Source organism: Euprymna scolopes, chromosome 45 (genome assembly GCF_053919585.1).
Source record: "Euprymna scolopes isolate OS-2025 chromosome 45, ASM5391958v1, whole genome shotgun sequence".
NCBI lineage: Eukaryota > Metazoa > Mollusca > Cephalopoda > Sepiida > Sepiolidae > Euprymna > Euprymna scolopes.
This window is the reverse complement of record NC_136526.1, coordinates 32,915,786-32,938,890: the sequence shown is the minus strand read 5'-3', so window position 1 is coordinate 32,938,890 and position 23,105 is coordinate 32,915,786. Positions and strand designations below refer to the sequence as shown.

Below are 23,105 nucleotides of genomic sequence, written 5' to 3'. Positions count from 1 at the left end.
TTGTAAAAATTATTCTTTGTAAAAATAAATCGTTGTTTGATAAATTTCCCGCTTTTCTATCGACTCTTCCTAAAAATTTAAAATTCTACTAAAAGTTTTGTATTGTTCTGCGTTTCATGTGATAATATTCTGGCTTTTATCTTTCTAGAAAAAAGTTGCTAAAAATAATGAATTTTAATAGATTTTAATACGTTGTAAAAACAACTACTTCTTTTTTTTTCTCTCATTTTTGGCCGTGCCATAAACTCGGATACGCTGACAAGGTTCAGGGCTTTAATGGTTGGTCTGTCAAGTAATTGTTCCTCTAAGTTGAGGATGGTAAATATTACATGTTCGGTTTTTTTAGTGTGCTCGGCGATTGTTACAATTGTGTTCCTTGTAAATTGCAGCCATGTGTGGCGTGGCCTATGAAGGGATTCCTCGGTAGTTTCAATGCATATTACGCCTTTTATTTTTCTCGTCATGTGTTCCAGGATTGTTGCAATGTCAGTGCCGAAGTCCAACTTGAACATTAAAGGGGTTCCGGTTGACGTTTAGAATGACTTTTCCGCGCTTCTGTTGATGACGCCTAGGAAGGATTTAATTTCGCTGTCTTCGTCGTATTATTCTTATGTTGCAATTTGTGTACATTATTTGCTTTGCGGCATTAGCTGAAGCCAAGCGCCATAGTGGTAACAAGTGGCCGTTGTCTCCAGCTCTTCTACGATGTGCTCATCCACAAAAACTTTCTGCGAGCCTCAATAAATGTTTTTGTTTCTTCACAGCATGCACACGTTATTGCACAACACTGTTCATGGATGGTGCAGCCTAGACGGGGACCTGTTTCGTACTGTTATTATAAGCATTATCATTTGTAGAATTAGTTATTCAATTTCTTTCCACAGTCAGGTGGATAAATATTAAAATATCCCAGTTAAATTACTCAATAATGAGTTTGTAAGGAACTTAGAAATATTAATTTTACACTATTTTTTGACCACTTAATTGCGTTATCATATATATATATATATATATATATATATATATATATATATATATATATATATATATATATATATATATATATATATTATCTGGATTTTACTGGATTCCAAGCCAAAAATTCTTCAAGTTTGATGGAGTATCCAGCTTAATATTTACTATAAGCATCATCACTCAATCCTCAAGTAAGTTAGTGTATAACAAGGAAATCTTACTTGGGCTTCGAATACTATGTTATTCTGAATATTTAGTCAGATTTACTCGTTGTGTAAATAGGTACATGCCAGATAATCTTCTGTACATAGAGAGTTTTCGGAAAATGTTTTTATACAAACTTGAGTAGAGAATACTTAAGAACCACAGCAATTGGATGTCAAAGTGAGAAACGTCACTATGTAGCAGGACGCGTCTTATCTATCCTGGTGCACAGCATTACATGTGAAAGGTTAGTCCAGTGTTACTTTGCTGAGTGTTACGTCAGTCTTCAATAGAGGTCGGGTATTCTCTCATTCACTTCTCGAACCAAGGGTTGATATGCCATCTGTTCTGAAGCGCTGGTAATTCGCTGAAAATTTAACAGCTCCAAGATTTCGCAACACAGACGACAAGAGACAAAATCAACTTAACAAAAAATAACTTCCGTTTTTTTTCTACACTAATTTTAAAGTCGAGAAAACAACATAATATTTACAAATTCTTTTTACAATATTTTCATAAATTTCTTTCAGCAGTCTCTTACTTGAAATCTCTATTGTTCCCTCAGTTGACGAATGGCGACAGGTAACGGACAGAGGGAGGCGGCAAACTTAGCTTGGCGATTCAAAACTCAAACCGGACTGATCTCAACTGGTTCCCACTCTGTACTCTGCGCTCCCAAAATTTGCACAACAGCTTTTATAGTAAATTCAGCCAATCATCTCGCTTTATCCCTCAACGGGGTCTTCTCTGCTTGGTTAGCTAGCCAACATATCCCTGCTTATTAGAGACCTTTCCCAAAAGAATTGGATGATTCATATCTATTCACATGGCTTAAGGGCCAATATCTTGATCTCTACGCCACATGTGGCCTTAGACGAAACAAAACATAACTTATTTTGACTTTGCGATCAGCAAATTATGGCGTTATCATTAAAATTTAACTGGTTTTCGTATTTGATATATTAGAATCCCACCAGGTCATCCGCTGTTGTCCAGAAGAGCTTACATAAGAAAAAACTTCAATTTGGTACCAATTTCACCCTTTAATGACGCCATTTTCGCCACACAAAAAGGTTTGATCACAAAAGGCTCAGATGAAAGAACATTATACGTAGCTAGATGTGACTGAAACTATATCTAGCAACCTTTTTCTTCAACGAGGTCGCAAAGACGTTAAAATACAGTACCAGCTGTTTTTTTCAATAAAAGCTCCCGTAGAATAAGTAGGGTTATTTAGTTAAACATTACAATTAGTAAGATTCTGGAAAAGAATCAAATAACCAAGAACTCACGACTCGTAATGGTGGAAGTGTATCGTTCAATAAACTTTTCTCCGGTTTCCAATTATTTAGTATGTACGCACAAGATATTCGAGTGTTCTATTAAATTGATTTGTTTCACTGATGGGCCTAATAGCCGAAGTGTTTGTGGTACATGCATAATCAATTGTAATCAATATTATGTACTGGTGAAGACAATCGACGACGGTGTCAACACATAAGTGAATTGACCTGAGATAACTTAAATGCTTCTATATCCTGTGTCAGATGCTCGATAGCCTCTAGCCTTCAGTGCAGCTGAGGAAGCTTGGTCACACTTTGCTTTAGAAAGCACAGTTAAAATTTGTTTGTATTCTTTCAAGTGTACCTATTAATGGATGTAAGTTGTTAGAACCTACTTGTCTCCCTAATGGGTCGAATATGGCATATTCAGTTGATGGTAGTCGGGATAGAAATTTCATATATTAGCACTACTGGGCGTCCTCGAGTAACCTAAGCGATATTATTATTATTATTATTATTATTATTATAGATAATGGTTGGATTTAGAAAATGTCAATAAAACGAATCAGATATTTAAGAATAATAAAATATGTTAAATATTTATATAACTTTGGAATTTTAGAAACAATAAAAATAGAATTCAGTATCTGAACAATGACTGCGTTAATGACGTGAGTTGTGAACAAGACCATCAGACAAGGAAAGAGTTTGCTTTATACACATAGTCAATGTGTCTTGTTCAATGAATTGTAGAGTTAGAGTTTGTGCCAGAAGGTGGTGTCTTAATGATCCGGGAAGTTAATATGCACAGAAAAGTAGTTTAGACAGGGCAAAGGTGCAGACTCCATTAGGATATATGCGTAAAATAAATGTTTTTATATTAAAAAATAGAATCATTGTGTTGCTGTTTTTCTTTTGACGAGAAAAAAGAAATTTAGAATTAACTCCATGGAGAAAAGAAAAGAAAACAAGGAATATTTTTCGTCCAGTAAAATAATTTTTTCTTGTTATTGCTGTGCCAGAAACTGTTTAAAATATAGATTGAATCAGTTATACACTTATAAATACACACAACGGACTTGTTTAAGGGCTGGATCTAACGTATAGTAAGATTTTTATTCCATTAATATAACCAAACAACTAATTTTCCACTCAAATGAAATATATAAATGCAGGAATAAACTGCACATTTTTGTCTCTGCATTTGTTGGTTTCTTGTTCGACTGTTTGCAAAATATTGCTGTTACATTGTAAATGAACAAAATACTATGGTTTGTTTGAATCATCAACACGTTAGATTTGTTTGACAAGACGAACAACATACTTCACAGGAAAATAATTTTGTTTTTTCATGTTCCTTCAGACGAAGTTCTCAGAAATCAAGAGCCCCTAACACTTCAATTCTACAAGAGATACAATAATCAAATGTTTTATTAAATAACTTTATTTCTATGTACAAAAATATGCACTTTACAAGGGTATTCACACACTACAAATATGTGTTCGCCTGTAAATGAACGAAATACTTGAATAATATTCGATTGCTTCTAATTTATTTTTATACATTATGTGTTCAAGTTCTTTAACATATTGGATCTTTGTAGTTTCTACAAACTATGCAACAATATAATTTTGGATTTTCAAAAAAAAATGTAAGCCTTCAACATATTCGGTTTACTTTGAGTATTGGTCTGCACATATATATGCTGTTTTTGCATAAAAAAGAGGCACATACTTCATAAACAGTAACTATGTGTTCGACTATGAATGAACGAAATACCTGAATGGTATTGAATTTCTTCTAATTTATTTTTATACATTATGAGTTCAAGTTTTTTAACATCTTGAATCTTTGTAGATTCTACAAACTATGCAACAATATAATTTAAAAAAATGTTAGCCTTCAACACATCCGATTTACTTTCAGTATTGGTTCGCATATACTGTAAAATATGTTGTTATTGTGTAAAAAAGAGGCACAAACTTCATAAGAATATGGTTTTCCTGTAGTTGGTGTTCACATATCTCCACATGTCATGTTTGACCGTAAAAGAAATGCCACATACTACACAATATTGTTTCTCTTTTTTTAAAATGTTGTTTAAGTTAAGTATATGGCATCAAACTAGATGCCAGATATTCACCCGCTATCTCATATTATCGTTTTAAGATTTTAACTTTCTCTAAACTGTTTGATATAACCGTCCCTAGATCATTTTAAGATTCAATCCACTCCTTTTGTCGTTTGTCTTTCTCTCTTGTTTTATTTTACTTCAGTTGAAGTTCTCAGGAATCAAGGGCCCACAACATTGGACTAACACTTATGCGTTTGGATATGAACGACTAAATGTTTTTTCATTTTAAAAAAAGAACCACATACTTCACAAGAATATGGTTTCTCTCCAGTATGATTTCGCATGTGAATGATCAAATATTGTTTACTTGAAAAAGAAGAACCACACACTTCACAAGTATACGGTTTCTCTCCAGTATGATTTCGCATGTGAATGATCAAATATTGTTTACTTGAAAAAGAAGTGCCACATACTTCACAAGTATAGGGTTTCTCTCCAGTATGTTTTCGCATATGAATGACCAAGTTTTGTTTAGTTGTAAAGGAAGAACCACATACTTCACAAGTATATGGTTTCTCTCCGGTATGTGTTCGCATATGACTGACCAAGTGTTGTTTCTGTTTAAAAGAAAAACCACATACTTCACAAGAATGTGGTTTTTCTCCAGTATGTGTCAGCATATGATTGGCTAAGTTATGTTTTTGTGTAAAAGAAGAGCCACATATTTTACAAGAATATGGTTTGTCTCCAGTATGCGTTCGCATATGAATCACCAAATGTTGTTTTTGTTTAAAAGAAGAACCACACACGTCACAAGAATGTGGTTTTTCTCCAGTATGTGTCAGCCTATGAATGATCAAGTAGTGTTTACTTGCAAAAGAACAATCACATATTTCACAAGAAAACTGCTTTTCTCCAGTATGTTTTCGCATATGAATGATCAAATTTTGTTTAGTTGTGAAAGAAGAGCTACATACTTTACAAGAATTTGGTTTCTCTCCAGTATGTGTTCGCATATGACGAACCAAGTTTTGTTTCTGTAGAAAACAAGAGCCGCATACTTCACAAGAATATGGTTTCTCTCCAGTATGTGTTCGGATATGATTGAGCAAGTTTTGTTTCAGTATAAACGAAAAGCCACATACTTCACAAGAATGTGGTTTTTCTCCAGTATGTGTTCGCATATGACTGCATAAGTTCTGCTTCTGTGTAAAAGAACAACCGCATAGTTTACATGAATAGGGTTTTTCTCCAGTATGTGTTCGGATATGAATGACCAAGTTTTGTTTCTGTTTAAAACAAGAGCCACATACTTCACAAGAATATGGTTTCTCTCTGATATCTGATTCAGGGTTCATTTTGAACGTCAAAATATTTAAGATGTTTTTAGTACACTTTGTTTCTCTATATTGTTTTGATACTTTTTTTAGAATTAATGGAATGAATTAAGAAGCGTTTACATTTGCTGTTCAGTATTTATTCATGTGAAATTTAAAAATTATTTAATAGCGACATAATTTATATTTTTTCTATTTTTTACTGACAAAATTACTTGTTTTAAATTCATACATATAATTGTGTGCGCCTCTGTTTATTATATACAAAAGTGATTTAGTCATATGCATATGTGACAATTATTCCAATTAGTGTTCAATGTAAAAATAAGTGTTTTTATTATTAGTAGTTTGTTTTCAAGTGTTGTTTATGCATTTATTAAACGGCCCAATAATAGTCAAATGCACCCAAAAGCGATTTATCGTATGCATTTGCAACAAGTATTCTTTCTAGTGGTCAATGCATTAAGCTGAAGAGTAAAATAAATACAAAAGTTTCAGGAAAATGTTTCGTTTTTTAATATTTCATCATAAAATTTTATTTGATGTACATGAAAAAGTGTACAGTTCAGAAGACTATGATTTCTTTCGTTTCTTTTATTTTTATGCAATTCACACTTGACTTTCTTTGTATTGGGTGTTTTTTCTTCTGCAAAATTAAAAAAAGATAAATTATAAATTATAAAGAATAATGTTTATTTTAAATATGTTATCTGTCAAAAATATTATTAGAAGTGAAGTTGCATAAATGATTATTTTTTGATTGATGGATCAATTAGTGATGGACTTTTCATTTAAGACTAAATATAAAATTGAAGTAATCAGGTACAATTATTTTAGAAGTTAGCAAATTAATTATTACGTTAAAAATATAATGCGGACATTTGTTGCGATACTAAGACAACAGTGAATAGCGTTAGAGAATGTGAAGTATTACTTGATCAATCCATCAGTCATGCACTAGTCAGAAAATAGTAATGAATCAGCTAATTAAAAAAAATAATGAATCAGCTAATTAAAAAATAGTAATAAATAAGCTAATTAAAAAATAGTAATGAATCAACTAATTAAAAAATAGTAATAAATCAGCTAATTAAAAAATAGTAATAAATCAGCTAATTAAAAAATAGTAATGAATCAGCTAATTAAAAAATAGTAATAAATCAGCTAATTAAAAAATAGTAATAAATCAGCTAATTAAAAAATAGTAATAAATCAGCTAATTAAAAAATAGTAATGAATCAGCTAATTAAAAAATAGTAATGAATCAGCTAATTAAAAAATACTAATAAATCAGCTAATTAAAAAATAGTAATAAATCAGCTAATTAAAAATAGTAATAAATCAGCTAATTAAAAAATAGTAATAAATCAGCTAATTAAAAAATAGTAATAAATCAGCTAATTAAAAAATAGTAATAAATCAGCTAATTAAAAAATAGTAATAAATCAGCTAATTAAAAAATAGTAATAAATCAGCTAATTAAAAAATAGTAATAAATAAGCTAATTAAAAAATAGTAATAAATCAGCTAATTAAAAAATAGTAATAAATCAGCTAATTAAAAAATAGTAATGAATCAGCTAATTAAAAAAAGTAATAAATCAGCTAATTAAAAAATTGTAATGAATCAGCTAATTAAAAAATAATGATGAATCAACTAATTAAAAAATAGTAATGAATCAGCTAATTAAAAAAAAGTAATGAATCAGCTAATTAAAAAAAAGTAATGAATCAGCTAATTAAAAAATAGTAATAAATAAGCTAATTAAAAAAAATAATAAATCAGCTAATTAAAAAATAGTAATAAATCAGCTAATTAAAAAATAGTAATAAATCAGCTAATTAAAAAATAGTAATGAATCAGCTAATTAAAAAAAGTAATAAATCAGCTAATTAAAAAATTGTAATGAATCAGCTAATTAAAAAATAGTAATGAATCAACTAATTAAAAAATAGTAATAAATAAGCTAATTAAAAAAAAGTAATGAATCAGCTAATTAAAAAAAGTAATAAATCAGCTAATTAAAAAAAAGTAATGAATCAGCTAATTAAAAAATAGTAATGAATCAGCTAATTAAAAAATAGTAATGAATCAGCTAATTAAAAAATAGTAATAAATCAGCTAATTAAAAAATAGTAATGAATCAGCTAATTAAAAAAAAATAATAAATCAACTTATTGAAAATAGTAATAAATCAGCTAATTAAAATATAGTAATGAATCAACTATTAAAAAAATAGTAATAAATCAGCTAATTAAAAAATAGTAATGAATCAACTAATTAAAAAATAGTAATAAATAAGCTAATTAAAAAAAAGTAATGAATCAGCTAATTAAAAAAAGTAATAAATCAGCTAATTAAAAAAAAGTAATGAATCAGCTAATTAAAAAATAGTAATGAATCAGCTAATTAAAAAATAGTAATGAATCAGCTAATTAAAAAATAGTAATAAATCAGCTAATTAAAAAATAGTAATGAATCAGCTAATTAAAAAAAAATAATAAATCAACTTATTGAAAATAGTAATAAATCAGCTAATTAAAATATAGTAATGAATCAACTATTAAAAAAATAGTAATAAATCAGCTAATTAAAAAAAAAGTAATGAATCAGCTAATAAAAAATAGTAATACATCAGCTAATCAAAAAATAGTAATAAATCAGCTAATTAAAAAATAGTAATAAATAAGCTAATTAAAAAATAGTAATAAATCAGCTAATTAAAAATTAGTAATGAATCAGCTAATTAAAAAATAGTAATAAATCAGCTAATTAAAAAATAGTAATAAATAAGCTAATTAAAAAATAGTAATAAATCAGCTAATTAAAAAATAGTAATAAATCAGCTAATTAAAAAATAGTAATAAATCAGCTAATTAAAAATAGTAATAAATAAGCTAATTAAAAAATAGTAATAAATCAGCTAATTAAAAAATAGTAATAAATCAGCTAATTAAAAAATAGTAATAAATCAGCTAATTAAAAATTAGTAATGAATCAGCTAATTAAAAAATAGTAATGAATCAACTAATTAAAAAATAGTAATAAATGAGCTAATTAAAAAATAGTCATAAATCAGCTAATTAAAAAATAGTAATGAATCAGCTAATTAAAAAATAGTAATAAATCAGCTAATTAAAAAATAGTAATAAATCAGCTAATTAAAAAATAGTAATGAATCAGCTAATTAAAAAAAGTAATAAATCAGCTAATTAAAAAATTGTAATGAATCAGCTAATTAAAAAATAGTAATGAATCAACTAATTAAAAAATAGTAATAAATCAGCTACTTAAAAAAAGTAATGAATCAGCTAATTAAAAAAAAAGTAATGAATCAGCTAATTAAAAAATAGTAATAAATCAGCTAATTAAAAAATAGTAATGAATCAGCTAATTAAAAAATAGTAATAAATCAGCTAATTAAAAATAGTAATGAATCAGCTAATTAAAAAGTAATGAATCAGCTAATTAAAAAATAGAAAGAAATTAGCTAATTAAAAAAGAGTAATTAATAGCTAATTGAAAATTAGTAATAAATCAGCTAATTAAAAAATAGTAATGAATCAGCTAATTAAAAAATTGTAATGCATCAACTTATTAAAAATAGTAATGAATCAGCTAATTAATAAATAGTAATGAATCAGCTAATTAAAAAATAGTAATAAATCAGCTAATTAAAAAATAGTAATAAATCAGCTAATTAAAAAATAGTAATAAATCAGCTAATTAAAAAATAGTAATGAATCAGCTAATTAAAAAATAGTAATGAATCAGCTAATTAAAAAATAGTAATGAATCAGCTAATTAAAAAATAGTAATAAATAAGCTAATTAAAAAATAGTAATAAATCAGCTAATTAAAAAATAGTAATGAATCAGCTAATTAAAAAATAGTAATAAATCAGCTAATTAAAAAATAGTAATGAATCAGCTAATTAAAAAATAGTAATGAATCAGCTAATTAAAAATAGTAATGAATCAGCTAATTAAAAAATAGAAAGAAATTAGCTAATTAAAAAAGAGTAATTAATAGCTAATTAAAAAATAGTAAGAAATCAGCTAATTAAAAAATAGTAATGAATCAACTAATTAAAAAATTGTAATGCATCAACTTATTAAAAATAGTAATGAATCAGCTAATTAAAAAATAGTAATAAATCAGCTAATTAAAAAATAGTAATGAATCAGCTAATTAAAAAATAGTAATGAATCAGCTAATTAAAAAATAGTAATGAATCAGCTAATTAAAAAATAGTAATAAATCAACTAATTAAAAAATAGTAATGAATCAACTAATTAAAAAATTGTAATGCATCAACTTATTAAAAATAGTAATGAATCAGCTAATTAAAACATAGTAATGAATCAGCTAATTAAAAAATAGTAATGAATCAGCTAATTAAAACATAGTAATGAATCAGCTAATTAAAAAATAGTAATAAATCAGCTAATTAAAAAAAGAATAATGAAAGATGCAAAAAATAGTAATGAATTGGCATCTCTCATAGAAAATGGATTCCGCTTACAGAGATTTTGATGAATAGAGCAACTTGTTAAAAATTTAGAGCAACTTTCATATATTATTTTAATCGAGATTATGAAGTAAATTTCTTTATAAAAATGAGTTTTCCTGTGATAAAATATTCAAATTTCATGTGAATTCCGATTATCATTTATTTTCATTTTTATATCATTACTAATTGATTTAGAGCATAGAAGAGAGGTGGCATAGGCTGCCAACAGAGATTAAGAAAAATAATGACATTGCCTTTGAGCAACTTCTTAGAAAACCTTCCTAGATGCGTGAATTCAATTTCGTTATTCTGCTGGATTTGGGAATAGCATAATCGTGCTATGTCACTTAGCTGTAAAAAAGATCACAGCAAGAAAACTGTGTACAATACTGGAAGCAATATTCATTTACAATGTCATGAAAAAGTGTAGAATCAGCTAATTATTAGTTTATCTCTCTATCTGTCTATAGAATCATCTATCTATCTAGTGGAGTAAAAAAACATTTAAATCGTGACATGTTGAACACTGAATTGCACCGGAAGTATGCGAGTAGAGGCCGGATGTGATGTTTCAGGTGTTCCGGTTTGAGTAAGCTGAGTGAGTTTTAGTTGAGTTTGATCCTAGAAGCCAAACAAGCAAAATAGGTTAAGAAGGTTTCTCCATGAAGAAGATGACTGTCTCAAATAGAGAACCCATGAACCAAAGATCGTTGGTTATTGCATTTCTGCTGACAAGATGCATGAGGAGTGAATAAAATATAAAAAAGCCGAGTTGTCTTAGGTTCCTGTCTTGAAACGTTTACTTTAAACAAGTCCGGCTTTACTTAAGATGATTGCCAAATCTTTCAGAAATAGCCAGCAAGAGAAAGTTATGTCGTCTTGTGTCGTTTTTGTTATGTGTATCATATGTTGATATGAACGCACAACATTAGATAAGTCGAGCCATAAAAATGAACATTTAGGACATGAGGACAACAATCTGTCATAAATCGAACACAATGTACTTAGATACAATATATGGCTCATTAGTTAAGAAGATAGTATACGATCAAGTGCATGACAAGGAAACAAAAGGATGACGCATTTCCATACTACAATACCTGCCAACATGATCGATCAGTACCACATACAGCTAAAAGAAATAGAACATCAGCAGTGCACACAATCAACAACAGGTTTCTTTAAAACGGGTGATCGAGTGTGGATCAACTCAACATAGACGATGTACTACAAAGTATGGAGTGCGATCAGAATTACCATGCATAGAACATTGCTTAATGGAATGTTATGCTGCTCAAAGACCTGTGACCTATAGTGGGATAAGGCCTGTTCTGATAAGTTTTCAGAGGATCCAAGTGAAACATTTGTGACAACTAGAGAGACCAGGTGAACAGGCACCTGACATGCATGCAGGTGATGTCTCTTTTGATGGCACTTTGAATGGAGATGCAGTAACTGTACTGCCGTGAAGAAGTACACAGCGCAAAAAAACACCTCCTGAGTGTTTTGATGTGTGATCATCGGATCAGGGGGGGGGTATAGTAGTAATGCTACAAAAACCTCACTTCATAGCAACAAAAAGCCAAACTCTAAGGCAAGGGAGGCAATACTCTAGAAAGGAACGAGATAAATCATGTGAAGTGTCGAGATTTAATGAATATAAATGAGGCCCACATCTAAGGGTAGCAAGGGAATATTTCGTCCATGCTTGATTAGTAGAAACAGGTCAACAGTAACTTTCAAATGAATGAATAATCTTTAGGCGTGAAGGGAATAAATCACAATAAAAGGAGCAGGTCAACAGTATTTTGTAAATTCTAATCATCTTTCTGGTGAAAAGTATAAATTAGGGCAAACTCATTCTACTGTGTATATCTAAACATTCATCTTTGGACACATATACCATGCACCGGAGAAACTGAAGTGATAGTCTTCATATAGCCAATAGATTTGATATAGTCAGAGCATTTCAGAGTGTCTGACATCTAGGTCTTCTCATCAAAATTAAATTGTATGATATTACTGAACAAATACTTAATATATTCACATCTTTCTTAGACACAAGAAAAAAAATCAAGGTTGTCCTACTTAAGTGGCAACACATAACACTTGTGCACAATTAACACAATAAATGGTAAAATGTAACTAACTGTATAGATCCACAGATACCGGACATTTTTTCTACAGTTTCATGCCTTAAATTGCAAGATTTGGTATTCACTCTTTCCTACTTCCCCAACTCTACTAACATATAGAAATTAAAATGTAATGTGAACAGACATCTTGTTGCTAAACTTGCGACATAGTATCTGTGTATGATCTTAAATAGTAGTCCCCTATATGTCTTGGTTGGGATGAATAAGTAAAAATGTGAATGAATGGTAATGTGTGCTTATAAAGGGAATAAAATCACAATATCAGAAACAAAAATTTTCAAGTAAATAAATAATCCTTAAAAAAGACGCATTGTACATAGCTGGAGAAAAAAAAGTTTATTAAAATCAAATTAAACTATAAGCAAGAAAGTATACATTTGATGAAGCAACTTATTGAGCTACAGAAGGAAAACGTTGAACTACCGAAAGAAATGCTTCAGACTCATTCTGACATATTCTTGATTAAACCATTAGAATTTTGGGCCTTCGTAATTTTCATGTTTACAAAATTTTAGTTTATTGCGTTTTGCGAATGCCAGAATGGCCCATGATAGGATTAGATACCACAGACAGGGAATGGGCAGTGTTTCTTGGCACATTAGCCCGATACAACGATCTATGTGGATTGAAAGAGATAGCAACAATCTGGAATGATCTATGGTACACATGTACATTGGAAAAAAATATCTTATTCTTCGAACTAATATGGCGATTAGTGTCATGTTAAACCCATGAAAATAATGACAGAATCCATTTGTTCACTTTCCTATCTCTAGAAATATCACTGGGGCTAGATCCTAGTTGATGAATTAGATGTTGTATGGCTGTTTATAAGTTATAGTTTATAAGCAGAAATTATGGTCCCCTTATGAGAAACACTGAGGAAATAACAGAAAGTTTTATTAGAAGGAAACACTTTAGCGCCGATTTCAGGAATTATAGAAAATGATAGTAAAGAGGATTAAACATGACGTCCAAACATTCGAACTGAAATGAATGTTGAATGTAACATTTATACCAGATTGTCCAGCAAGCCTTATGAAGAAGAAATGGAAATTGAGATTATCTTATGGGAAATAGAGAGCAACACGGGATGATATACACACCTAGGCAGTCCTCCACCATGGTTCAGAAGAAGAGTGCCAAATACATGTCACCATAAATTCATGAAAAATTGCTTCTCGGGTTCACGCAAAGATGGGCAAGACAATTCATCTTGTGGTTACAGAGTGGGGATGTATAGGAAAAATAGTTATCGACTCCTACGTTTTAATAGTACTCGGAAATCATCCACCTAATACAAGATGTATGCAGGATTACCTATTGTAAAGGATGTACCGGTGAGTTATCTACCCCTTGAAACTATATAAGAACAGATGGAAGAAAGCATTCGTATTTTGAGTACATTTTAACAATGAACTGTAAAACAAACTCTTCCATACTTTGTAGGACTTTAGAGAGTTTTTGGTAAAATATATGAAAAGTATTTTCTTTAATTAATTACTGGCATATGTTTTATTTACTTAAAATTTAACTTTAGTAATGGTTTTTGTTGTTTATATAAAATCATATATTTTTACCAAAATTTTAAAGAAATCGTTTATTATATTCTGTGTTAATAAATAAATACGGAAAATTTCATTAAAATTGGTTGGATTCCTGAGTTTTGGTGAATGTTTAATTGAAGGGAGACATAAAAATGTTCTTTGGACTTTGGTGATCGGCCATTTATTTTGCAGGTTTTGGCACTATTCTGGGGCAACCGTACATTTGGAAGGAAAATACGTTAATAATAAAAAGAAACATAGTAACAGTGGAAAACCTTCCAAACCAATATTATCTGCTCGCTCAAATGACTTTCTAAAAAGTTGATCATCCACGCATGCCTTTTTGCTGATTTATTGTTTCTGTATATAACTCACCTTTTACACAACAAATTTATTTAAAAAATAAATATTTCTTATAAACATTGAATTTTCCTTAAATATTTAGTGAGAGGTTAAATATCTTTTTATGATGCTTTTAGTAGCGTGGTTTAAGTGAATATTTTAACTGAATCATACCATCTGCAAACCATTTTTGGTTCACTAGGTACGGGAAAAAATGGACGGATAAAAATGGGGGACATAGTTTTGAAAGCCGATTTATCATAAATTTTTGTAGGTTTCCGACTACTTTTCGATTGCATTTGAAACTTAATTTCCAAAAGGAAAAAAATATTTATACACGGGGGGGGGGGGGAGTTTTGAAAATGTTTTCACGGTGAGCAACCCAATTCAGCTAAATTTTTAAATGAAATAAATTCATTATAAAAAATCCTTTAAAGCATAAATATTAGTTTTCTGGGTCTATTTCAAAGATAATTAGTAAAGTAATGTCCTAAGATATTGAATTAAATAAAAACAAACACCTTGTTTGTACAAAACATAAATTAAGTAGTCCAAAACCGAGTGTGATTCTGGCGTTCGCAAAATGCAACAAACTAAAATTTTGTAAATACAAAAATTACGAAGGCCCAAAATTTCACGCAGTCAAAAGACTGTGAAAATGACATCATGTAATTAAAAGGGAGGAAGTTCTTTTTTCCCCCAGTCGCACATCCCTGCATTCATTTTTTGAACGTTTGTATTAATTTTTGCATTTTTAATTTAATTATTTTTCTATGTTCCTATTTTTAAATTTATTTATTTTTTTAATTATTGTTCAATATTATATAAAAAAATATGTTACGCTGAAAGTTTCACATTCTTGCGAGCAAGGAAATTATTAAAATCTTGCATATAAAAATTATGCGAAATCCGTAATTTAAAAAAAAAAGTAGAAATATTCTTTGCAATTATAATTTTTTTGTGAGAAAATATTAAATAAGCAATGCTTAATTCAATGGTAATATCGGTAGTTCGAGAAATTCATTTTTCTTCGAGTTATATAGAATTCATTAATACAGATTAAGGGGCTTTTTTCGTAATGTTCCTGTAAAAATTATTTTTTTTATTTTTATTGTTACAAATTATGGTGCTAGTGCGCTTACTGATCTGCGCTATTTTTTAAATCGGATTTATAAGTTTAATTAAAGTTTTATGATATGTTTTTTTTATTCAATTAAAATAATTAAAGTACAGAATATGTACAAAACACCCTCCCCCATTTTAAGAATGGCTTTTTAAATAATAACGTTATTATTTCAGCACAGATCAATAAGTGCACTAGTACCCAAATTACGATGCTTTATTTGTATAAAAAAAAAAGCGAAAGTCTTGCGTTTTTTATTTACAATTGGAAACTATAACTTTAGTAAAGGTATTTTTTGTTTAAACAAAATGATACATTTTCACTCGGATTTAAATAAAAGTAATTTGTTAATTATATTCCGCGATCATCATTTGATAAAAACTGAAAATGTCATTAAAATTGGTTAATTTCCTGATTTTTAGTGATTTTTTTAATAAAGGGAGGGGTCTGTGTTTACATTTTAAGCGTCATCATTCATTTTGCCCGTACCTATGGTTCATGCATTTTTAGGCCGTTACATATTACGTCAGATTACTATACAACAAAACAATGCACTTCCAACGGTTTCAAAATGAAAATAATTTTCAATATACTCACTGTTTTTTCAGGTTTCTATCATTAGCAACAGCCAAAGACAAATTATCGTTGAGACCTAAAATGGCTGACCGACTGAGTCTCGTTCATGTCCGAGATTTACATTTTAAGCATTGAACAAAGGGAGGTAACTCCCACCGCTGCAAGTGACATAACATTCACACACACACACACACAAATGCTCTTCCAACGTTTTCAGTATGAAAATAATTTGGTCATTTTTTTTTTTTTTTTTTTTTTTGTAATATGATAGAATTCGCTCCAGTTGGGCATGGTTTATATGTGTTTGTTTTTAAACATTTTTTTTTTCATTTTTTTTTTTTACGACGTGTGCCCCGCCCAGTGGCGGCGCCCCACTGCCCCAGCGTATTAAAAACACCCTAACCTTCCCATATTAATAACGCCTTTCGGAATAACCCCCCTCAATCTCCCCGTGTTAAGAACGGCTTTCGAGGTTGGGGGGTGTTTATTCCGAAAGCCGTTTTTAACATGGGGAGGTTGGGGTACTTATAATACGCTGGGGCACATCGTAAAAAAAAAAAAATAAATAAAAACAAACAAATATAAACCATGCCCAACTGGAGTGAATTCTATCATATTACAATTTTTCTATTATATGGAAATTTGACCCAATTCTATACTAAAATAAAGGGAATCATAATGGTTTGGATGCGCCCCTGTAGTAAAAAAAAAAGAACATCTAAAAGCAATTAAATTTAAGTAATGCTTACTTTTTGTTTGGTAATCTGTTTTTAACAAAGAAACGATTATAAGATCAACACAAGATGAGTTTGACGTGTAGAAGTCAACATTTTAAGATGGCGACCGGAAAAGCTAGTTCGCATAAAATTAAAAAAATAAAATTTTTGGATTCATTGTGGGTTTCAAGATTTTTTATTTATTTGATTGTGTATTATGTTAAATAAAACAAACAAAAACAATATTTATTTATTTAGGAAAATTAATGGCGCGAACCGTTAATAGTCAATGAAGTTACACACATTTTTTAATGTTTATTTACAGACACATTTTCACAGAAAATTACTTGTCATTAAAAACAAGGTTATAGTCAGCCAATGTCTTCCCTAATTTTCTGCGTGGCGCTACCGGGACCGGTGACAAGCCAAAACAGTACCTTCGCTGTTCAGTATTTGCATTTTGAAGTGATTTATTGAAATAAGATATAAACAAAGAACATTATTGAAAAGTATACAATAAAAATAACACAGTCTTTGCATTTTTAACAACACAATTAGTGTAAATAAAATTTAAAAAAACACACACACACACAATTAGTGCTAATAACAAAAATAAAGCGAAGGTACTGTTTTTTGCCTCTTCACTGGTTCCAGTGGCGCCACGTAATAAATTAGGGAAGACGTTGTAAAGTTTTGAAGGGTTTAGTATAAGAACAGAACTAAAAGAGAAATATGAAATACGACAGGATTTATTGACTCCTCTTACAGCCCGCGTGGGGCTCGATTACATTACATTTTTTGTCTCTCCTTCCAAAAGAGTTCAATAAGAGGAAAGAGGGTTAACAGTCCAAGGGAGGTAATTCCGATTATTCCACAACCCCCTTTCAAGTCTCAAATTCATAGTGAAAGTTTCTCTGGTGGTTGAACTTTTCTACCACTCTTTGTATATTTTACTTTGGGACTTTCTGAGTTAAAGGATTGGATATCCTCGTGTACAGTTGACTGCACATCTGTCTGGTTAGTTTGTCCAATTAAATTATTGTAGATGCACTCAGGAATGTCTCTGAACGCATTTGGTAAGACAGATAATTCTGTCGGTGCAGCTATTTGAGGACAATCGATGTGCTCATTTCTTTTTCGAAGATGGTTTCTGTTTCTATGAAACAATCCTGAGTTCGTTTCAACCAGGACTGATCTTGAAGTAACAGTATCTACCACTTTCGCTGGGCTCGTTTTGGGTGTTTTCACCCAAACTGTCTGTCCTTGGGTAACAGGGGTTTGTTCTCTAGTTCTATGACGTTTATCAAAATACAACTTTTGTTTCATTTTGACCCGAGCGTCTGCTTCTTTGAATTTTTCGACACTTTGTTGATAATTTTCATTTTGGTGAGGAAGTGCTGGAATGCGAGTCATCAACAATTCTGCAGGGCTTTGGCCATGCTGTAGTGGAGTAGTGCGGTAATTAAGTAAAGCAATGTAAGGATTCTTTGACTTTTAAAAAAGATTTTTGACTGTCTGAACAGCACGTTCTGCTTCGCCATTGCCTTGAAGATGGTGTGGGCTGCTGGTAAGGTGACTAAAACCATAGAGTTTTGCAAACTCCAGGAAATCTTTAGATATAAATTGAGGGCCATTGTCGCTTATTATCATTTCAGGTATACCGTACTTAGCAAATATTGAATTGCAGTGGTTTACGATGCAACTTGCATTGGTATTTTCAAGATGTGATATTTCTATCCATCTTGAATAATAGTCTATAATTATGAGGTATTTGTGGCCATTCAATTCAAATAAATCCATCGCAACTTTTTGCTAAGGGTAGTCTGGCAACTTGGTTGGTTGTAGGGGTTCTGGCGGATATCTTCTTTCTCTTTCACAAATACTACATTTTTCTATTTTCTCCCCTATTTGTTTTGAAAGTCCTAGCCACCAAACATTACTCTGTGCCAATGCTCTACGTTTCACTATACCTTGGTGTCCCTCATGAAGACGATCCAAGATGCCTTTTTGAAGATCCGCAGGGATGATTAGTCGGTTCTGATACAGTAAAAGTTCTTGGCAGACTGTAAGGTCCTGCCTTATAAACCAGTAGGGTCTTAGCTGAGGGTCTTGTGTAGCAGTTTCAGGCCAATGGTCCACTTTATAATAGTTCATTACTTGACTGCAGATTTTGTCAGAGTGTTGTTTCACCCTTATTTCTTCCAATCTCCTGTCGGTAACAGAGATGTTTTGTATAATTGAACAGATGAACATGTCTGTCTCTGTCTCCTGCTCAAATTCATGTTTGGTTGGTAGGCTGTTTGGAGCTCTAGATAGAGTGTCTGCTGTAATGAGATTTTTCCCAGCGGTATGCATGATTTCATATGTGAATCTCATTAAGCGCATACGGAAACGCTGTATTCTTGGGGTTAGTTCATCAAGCCGTTTTGTTTTTAATAATGTCAATAATGGCTTGTGATCCGTTTCAATTATGAACTTATGCAGCCCGATCAAAATTTTTTCGCAACACCAAGTGACTGCAAGGGCTTCTTTCTCAACCTAAGCATATCTCTGTTCCGTTTCAGTAAGTGCTCTCGATGCATAAAATACAGGTCTCCAGTCATTCCCTTGTTTCTGGAGCAGTACTCCTCCCAAGCCATAGGAAGATGCATCAGCCGAAATTTTTGTTGGCTTATCAGCACTATAATGGAGCAGTACCGGTGCAGAACTCAGATTTTTCTTTAGTGTTTTAAATGCAGTTTCCTGAGGCTCATCCAAAATCCATGCATTGTCTTTCCTCAGGAGAACTCTGAGTGGTTTTGTGGTCTCTGCTAAATTTTCAGCATATTTACCAACATGATTTGCCATCCCTAGCAGTCGTCGCAGTTCAGACACGTTTTGTGGTCTGGTCATGTTCATGATTGCGTTAATCTTCTCTGGGTCTATTTGGATACCTTCTTCGGAAATGAGTTGCCCAATAAATTTAATTTTGCTAACAGAGAATACACATTTATCGTTTAATGTTATTCCCGCTGCCTCTATTCTCTCTAGCACTATTTTTAAACGCTGGTCATGTTCCTGTTGGCTTCTCCCACTGACAAGAACATCATCTATGTCACAGATGACTCCTGGTATTCCTGACAAAATGTGTGTCGTTTCGCGGTGAAAAATTTCAGGGCCTTAACTTATTCCAAATGGTAGGCACTTATAGCAATATCTTCCAAATGGCGTAATAAAAGTGGTAAGCTTCTGAAAATCTTCATGCAACATAATTTGATGGATCCGCTGTTGCAATCCAGTTTACTAAATATCTTGGCTCCATCAAGTTGAGCTAATAACTGGTCTGAAGAAGGCAGTGGGAAATGTTCACGCTTCACACTTTCATTAAGTTTAGTGAAGTCAACACAAAGTCTGATTTTACCATCCTTCTTTGGAACTGCTACAATAGGAGCACACCAATCAGTAGGCATTTCGATTGGGCAGATGATATCTTCACTTTCTAATCTTTTAAGCTCATCCTGGACTTTTTGTTTCATAGGAAGTGCTAGTTGTCTGGGAGTTGTAATTGAAAAAGTTTGAGCATTCTTATCCAAATGTATTTTATAAACATGCTTCAGTTTTCCTAGTCCCGTAAATACTTTTGAGATTTTTTTTTTGTATTGGTGATCTCTGCCTTCTATAGAGTTAATTTTGCTCAACAAGTTCAAAGCTTTAATTGCTGGTCCACCCAACAATGGTTCCATCAAGTCCTTAACGATGTACAACTCTTGCAGTGAATTTTTTTCTCTATAACAAAGTGTAGCATCTACTTTTCCAATCACCTTTATCTTGTTCTGACCTGGTCCATATAGTCTTTTATCCGTCTGCTTTATTATAGGAGAGTTTTTCCTAAAGAACCGGTCCGGCACTACAGTAATATCAGCGCTAGCAGTGTCAGAAATTTCGTGAAAATAGTGAATAATTCCACCCCATCTTTCCAAGCTTATAACTCCTCGAAAAATGTAATTCAAGCCCTAATTTTTTTTTCAATTAAAGGAGTAAGGACCAAGGTTTTATTTAAAAAAAAAACAAAACAAAACAATGTGTTTTTTTTTTTTAAAAAGGTTTTAAACTCCGGACTTTACAGGTAAATTTCTAAAAAACTGATTTTTTTTTTTTTTTTAAATTTGAATATATTATTTATTGACCTTCTCTCTTCAATTTGTGATATATAAACCTATTAAACATAAATTAATTATTTACTTTTTAATAGACATTTCAAAATGAGAGGCGTAAATTATTCGACCCCCTATCTTTCTAAGCTTATAACTCCTCGAAAAATGTAATTCAAGCCCTAATTTTTTTTTCAATTAAAGGAGCAAGGACCAAGGTTTCATTAAAAAAAAAAAAAAAAGACAAAAAGAAAAAATGTGTTCTTATAAAATAAGGTTTTAAACTTCGGACTTTACAGGTAAATTTCTAAAAAACTGATTTTTTTTTTTTGTTTTAAATTTGAATATATTATTTATTGACCTTTTCTCTTCAATTTGTGATATATAAACCTATTAAACATAAATTAATTATTTACTTTTTAATAGACATTTCAAAATGGGGGGGGGCGTGAAAATGGGGGGGGCGTGAAAATGGGGGGGCGTGAATTTAAAAAAAAACGTTTGTCTAAAATATTATATTCGGTTTATTGGAAAGAACATAAAATTTCACATTGACCCTGAAAATATCGTAAAAATAGAATCAATAGAAAAATTTTGATAGATTTTTAAAATTTAAAAATATTGAGTTTAAAAATTGAAAAATATTGAGTTCGGAAAATTCATTACTGTTTTAAAAAAAAATAAAAATATTTTTATTACTTTTAAAACAACTGTAATAGTTTATTTTGGAAGTATAATCCATAAAGAAAATAAATAACCCACTTTTAACAGAGAAATTACGAGATTTTTATATTGTATTCGCAGTTTCGTGTTAGGGGTGTCAAAAATTCCTACAAAAATTCTGATACTGCTATATCAGCGCCTGTGTCCAACCTGAAGTTGACTATTCTGCTGTTCTTCACGGTGGTGACCTTTATATTGGCTTGCAAGTCAATTTTTCTTCCTCTTCACCGTTTTTAATGTTTCCCAATGAGATCGACCCTAGGAAGTCATTTTCTTCTTTTGCAACTCCCCTTACCGATTTTGTTCTACATTCCGATGCATAATGTCCTAGTTTTTTACATTTATTGCATGTTGCATGCATCGCTGGGCAGTCATCTCTGCCGTGTGAGGTAAAATATCCACATCGTATGCACTTTCTTTTAGTCATTTTATTATTGTACTGAAAAAACTTTTTTCTAAATACACGGTTTATTTGTGTATCTGGTTCTGCTGAGGATATAGCTTCTGACTGTTGCTTTGAGGTTTCATGTGCTCTACACATCTGCAGGCCTTTATTTAGAGTTAAGGTTTTATCGGCTAAAATATTTTTCCCTTAAAATATCATCCTTCACACCAACAACAACTTGATCCCTAATTAATCTGTTCGTTAATTGTCCAAAATTGCAACTTTTTGCAAGCTGGCGTAGAACCGCTATATAGGTTTCTATATTTTCTTCCGGTTCCTGCTTTCGAAGGTGAAATTTGTATGACTCGTACGCTTCATGCGTTTCTCCAACAAAGAAGTCCTCAAATCTTTGCAAGACTTTTTGAAGATTATTTCGATCCTCCTCCGAATTAAAATGTAACCATTCAAAAATATCGAAACATTCCTCACCGATTATAGAAAGGAAAACCGAAGTCTGATATACTGAATCAACCTCGTTTGACAATCGACTGACCACAGAATAATTCAAAAAATTTCGTTTAAATTTCCTCCAATTGTTCGCAACATTTCCTGACAGAGACATTTTTGCCGGGGGCGGTATTTTGGCGTTGAAATTTCTTTGAGCCATAATTTTATTTTTTTTTATTTTTATTTTTATTTGTTTATTTATTTTTTAAAAATAAAACAAACTTACTATTTTTCTGACGAAACTCTTCTATTTTTTTATTTTTTTTTTTGTAACTTACTTCGGTTGTCTGGGTTTGTTTGCTGTTTTGATGTCTTTCTTTTTTTTCTTTTATATATAAAATTTTTTTTTTCACTTCTGACTCCATGTAAGGTTTTGAAGGGTTTAGTATAAGAACAGAACAAAAAGAGAAATATGAAATACGACAGGATTTATTGACTCACTCTCACAGCCCGCGTGGGCCTCGATTACATTACATTTTTTTTGTCTCTCGTTCCAAAAGAGTTTAATCAGAG

The 23,105-nt window shown here is 30.8% G+C and overlaps 1 protein-coding gene across 2 annotated transcripts; it reads right to left on the bottom strand.

Annotated features, from left to right (window-relative positions):
• Window positions 1-3,380: 3,380 nt before the first annotated feature.
• LOC145269385 (uncharacterized) lies at window positions 3,381-16,959 on the bottom strand. 2 transcript variants are annotated; one of them, XM_080125072.1, is made up of 2 exons: window positions 16,881-16,959; window positions 3,381-6,520 (listed from the first exon to the last, which is right to left on the bottom strand). In XM_080125072.1, the coding sequence occupies exon 2, from the start codon at window positions 5,893-5,895 to the stop codon at window positions 4,777-4,779; it is 1,119 nt and encodes a 372-aa protein (XP_079981198.1). In that variant the 5' UTR covers window positions 5,896-6,520; window positions 16,881-16,959; the 3' UTR covers window positions 3,381-4,776. The 2 variants fall into 2 exon arrangements, with proteins under 2 accessions (XP_079981198.1, XP_079981196.1); XM_080125070.1 differs by lacking the exon at window positions 16,881-16,959 and adding an exon at window positions 16,153-16,379.
• Between the last annotated feature and the right edge of the window lie 6,146 nt (window positions 16,960-23,105).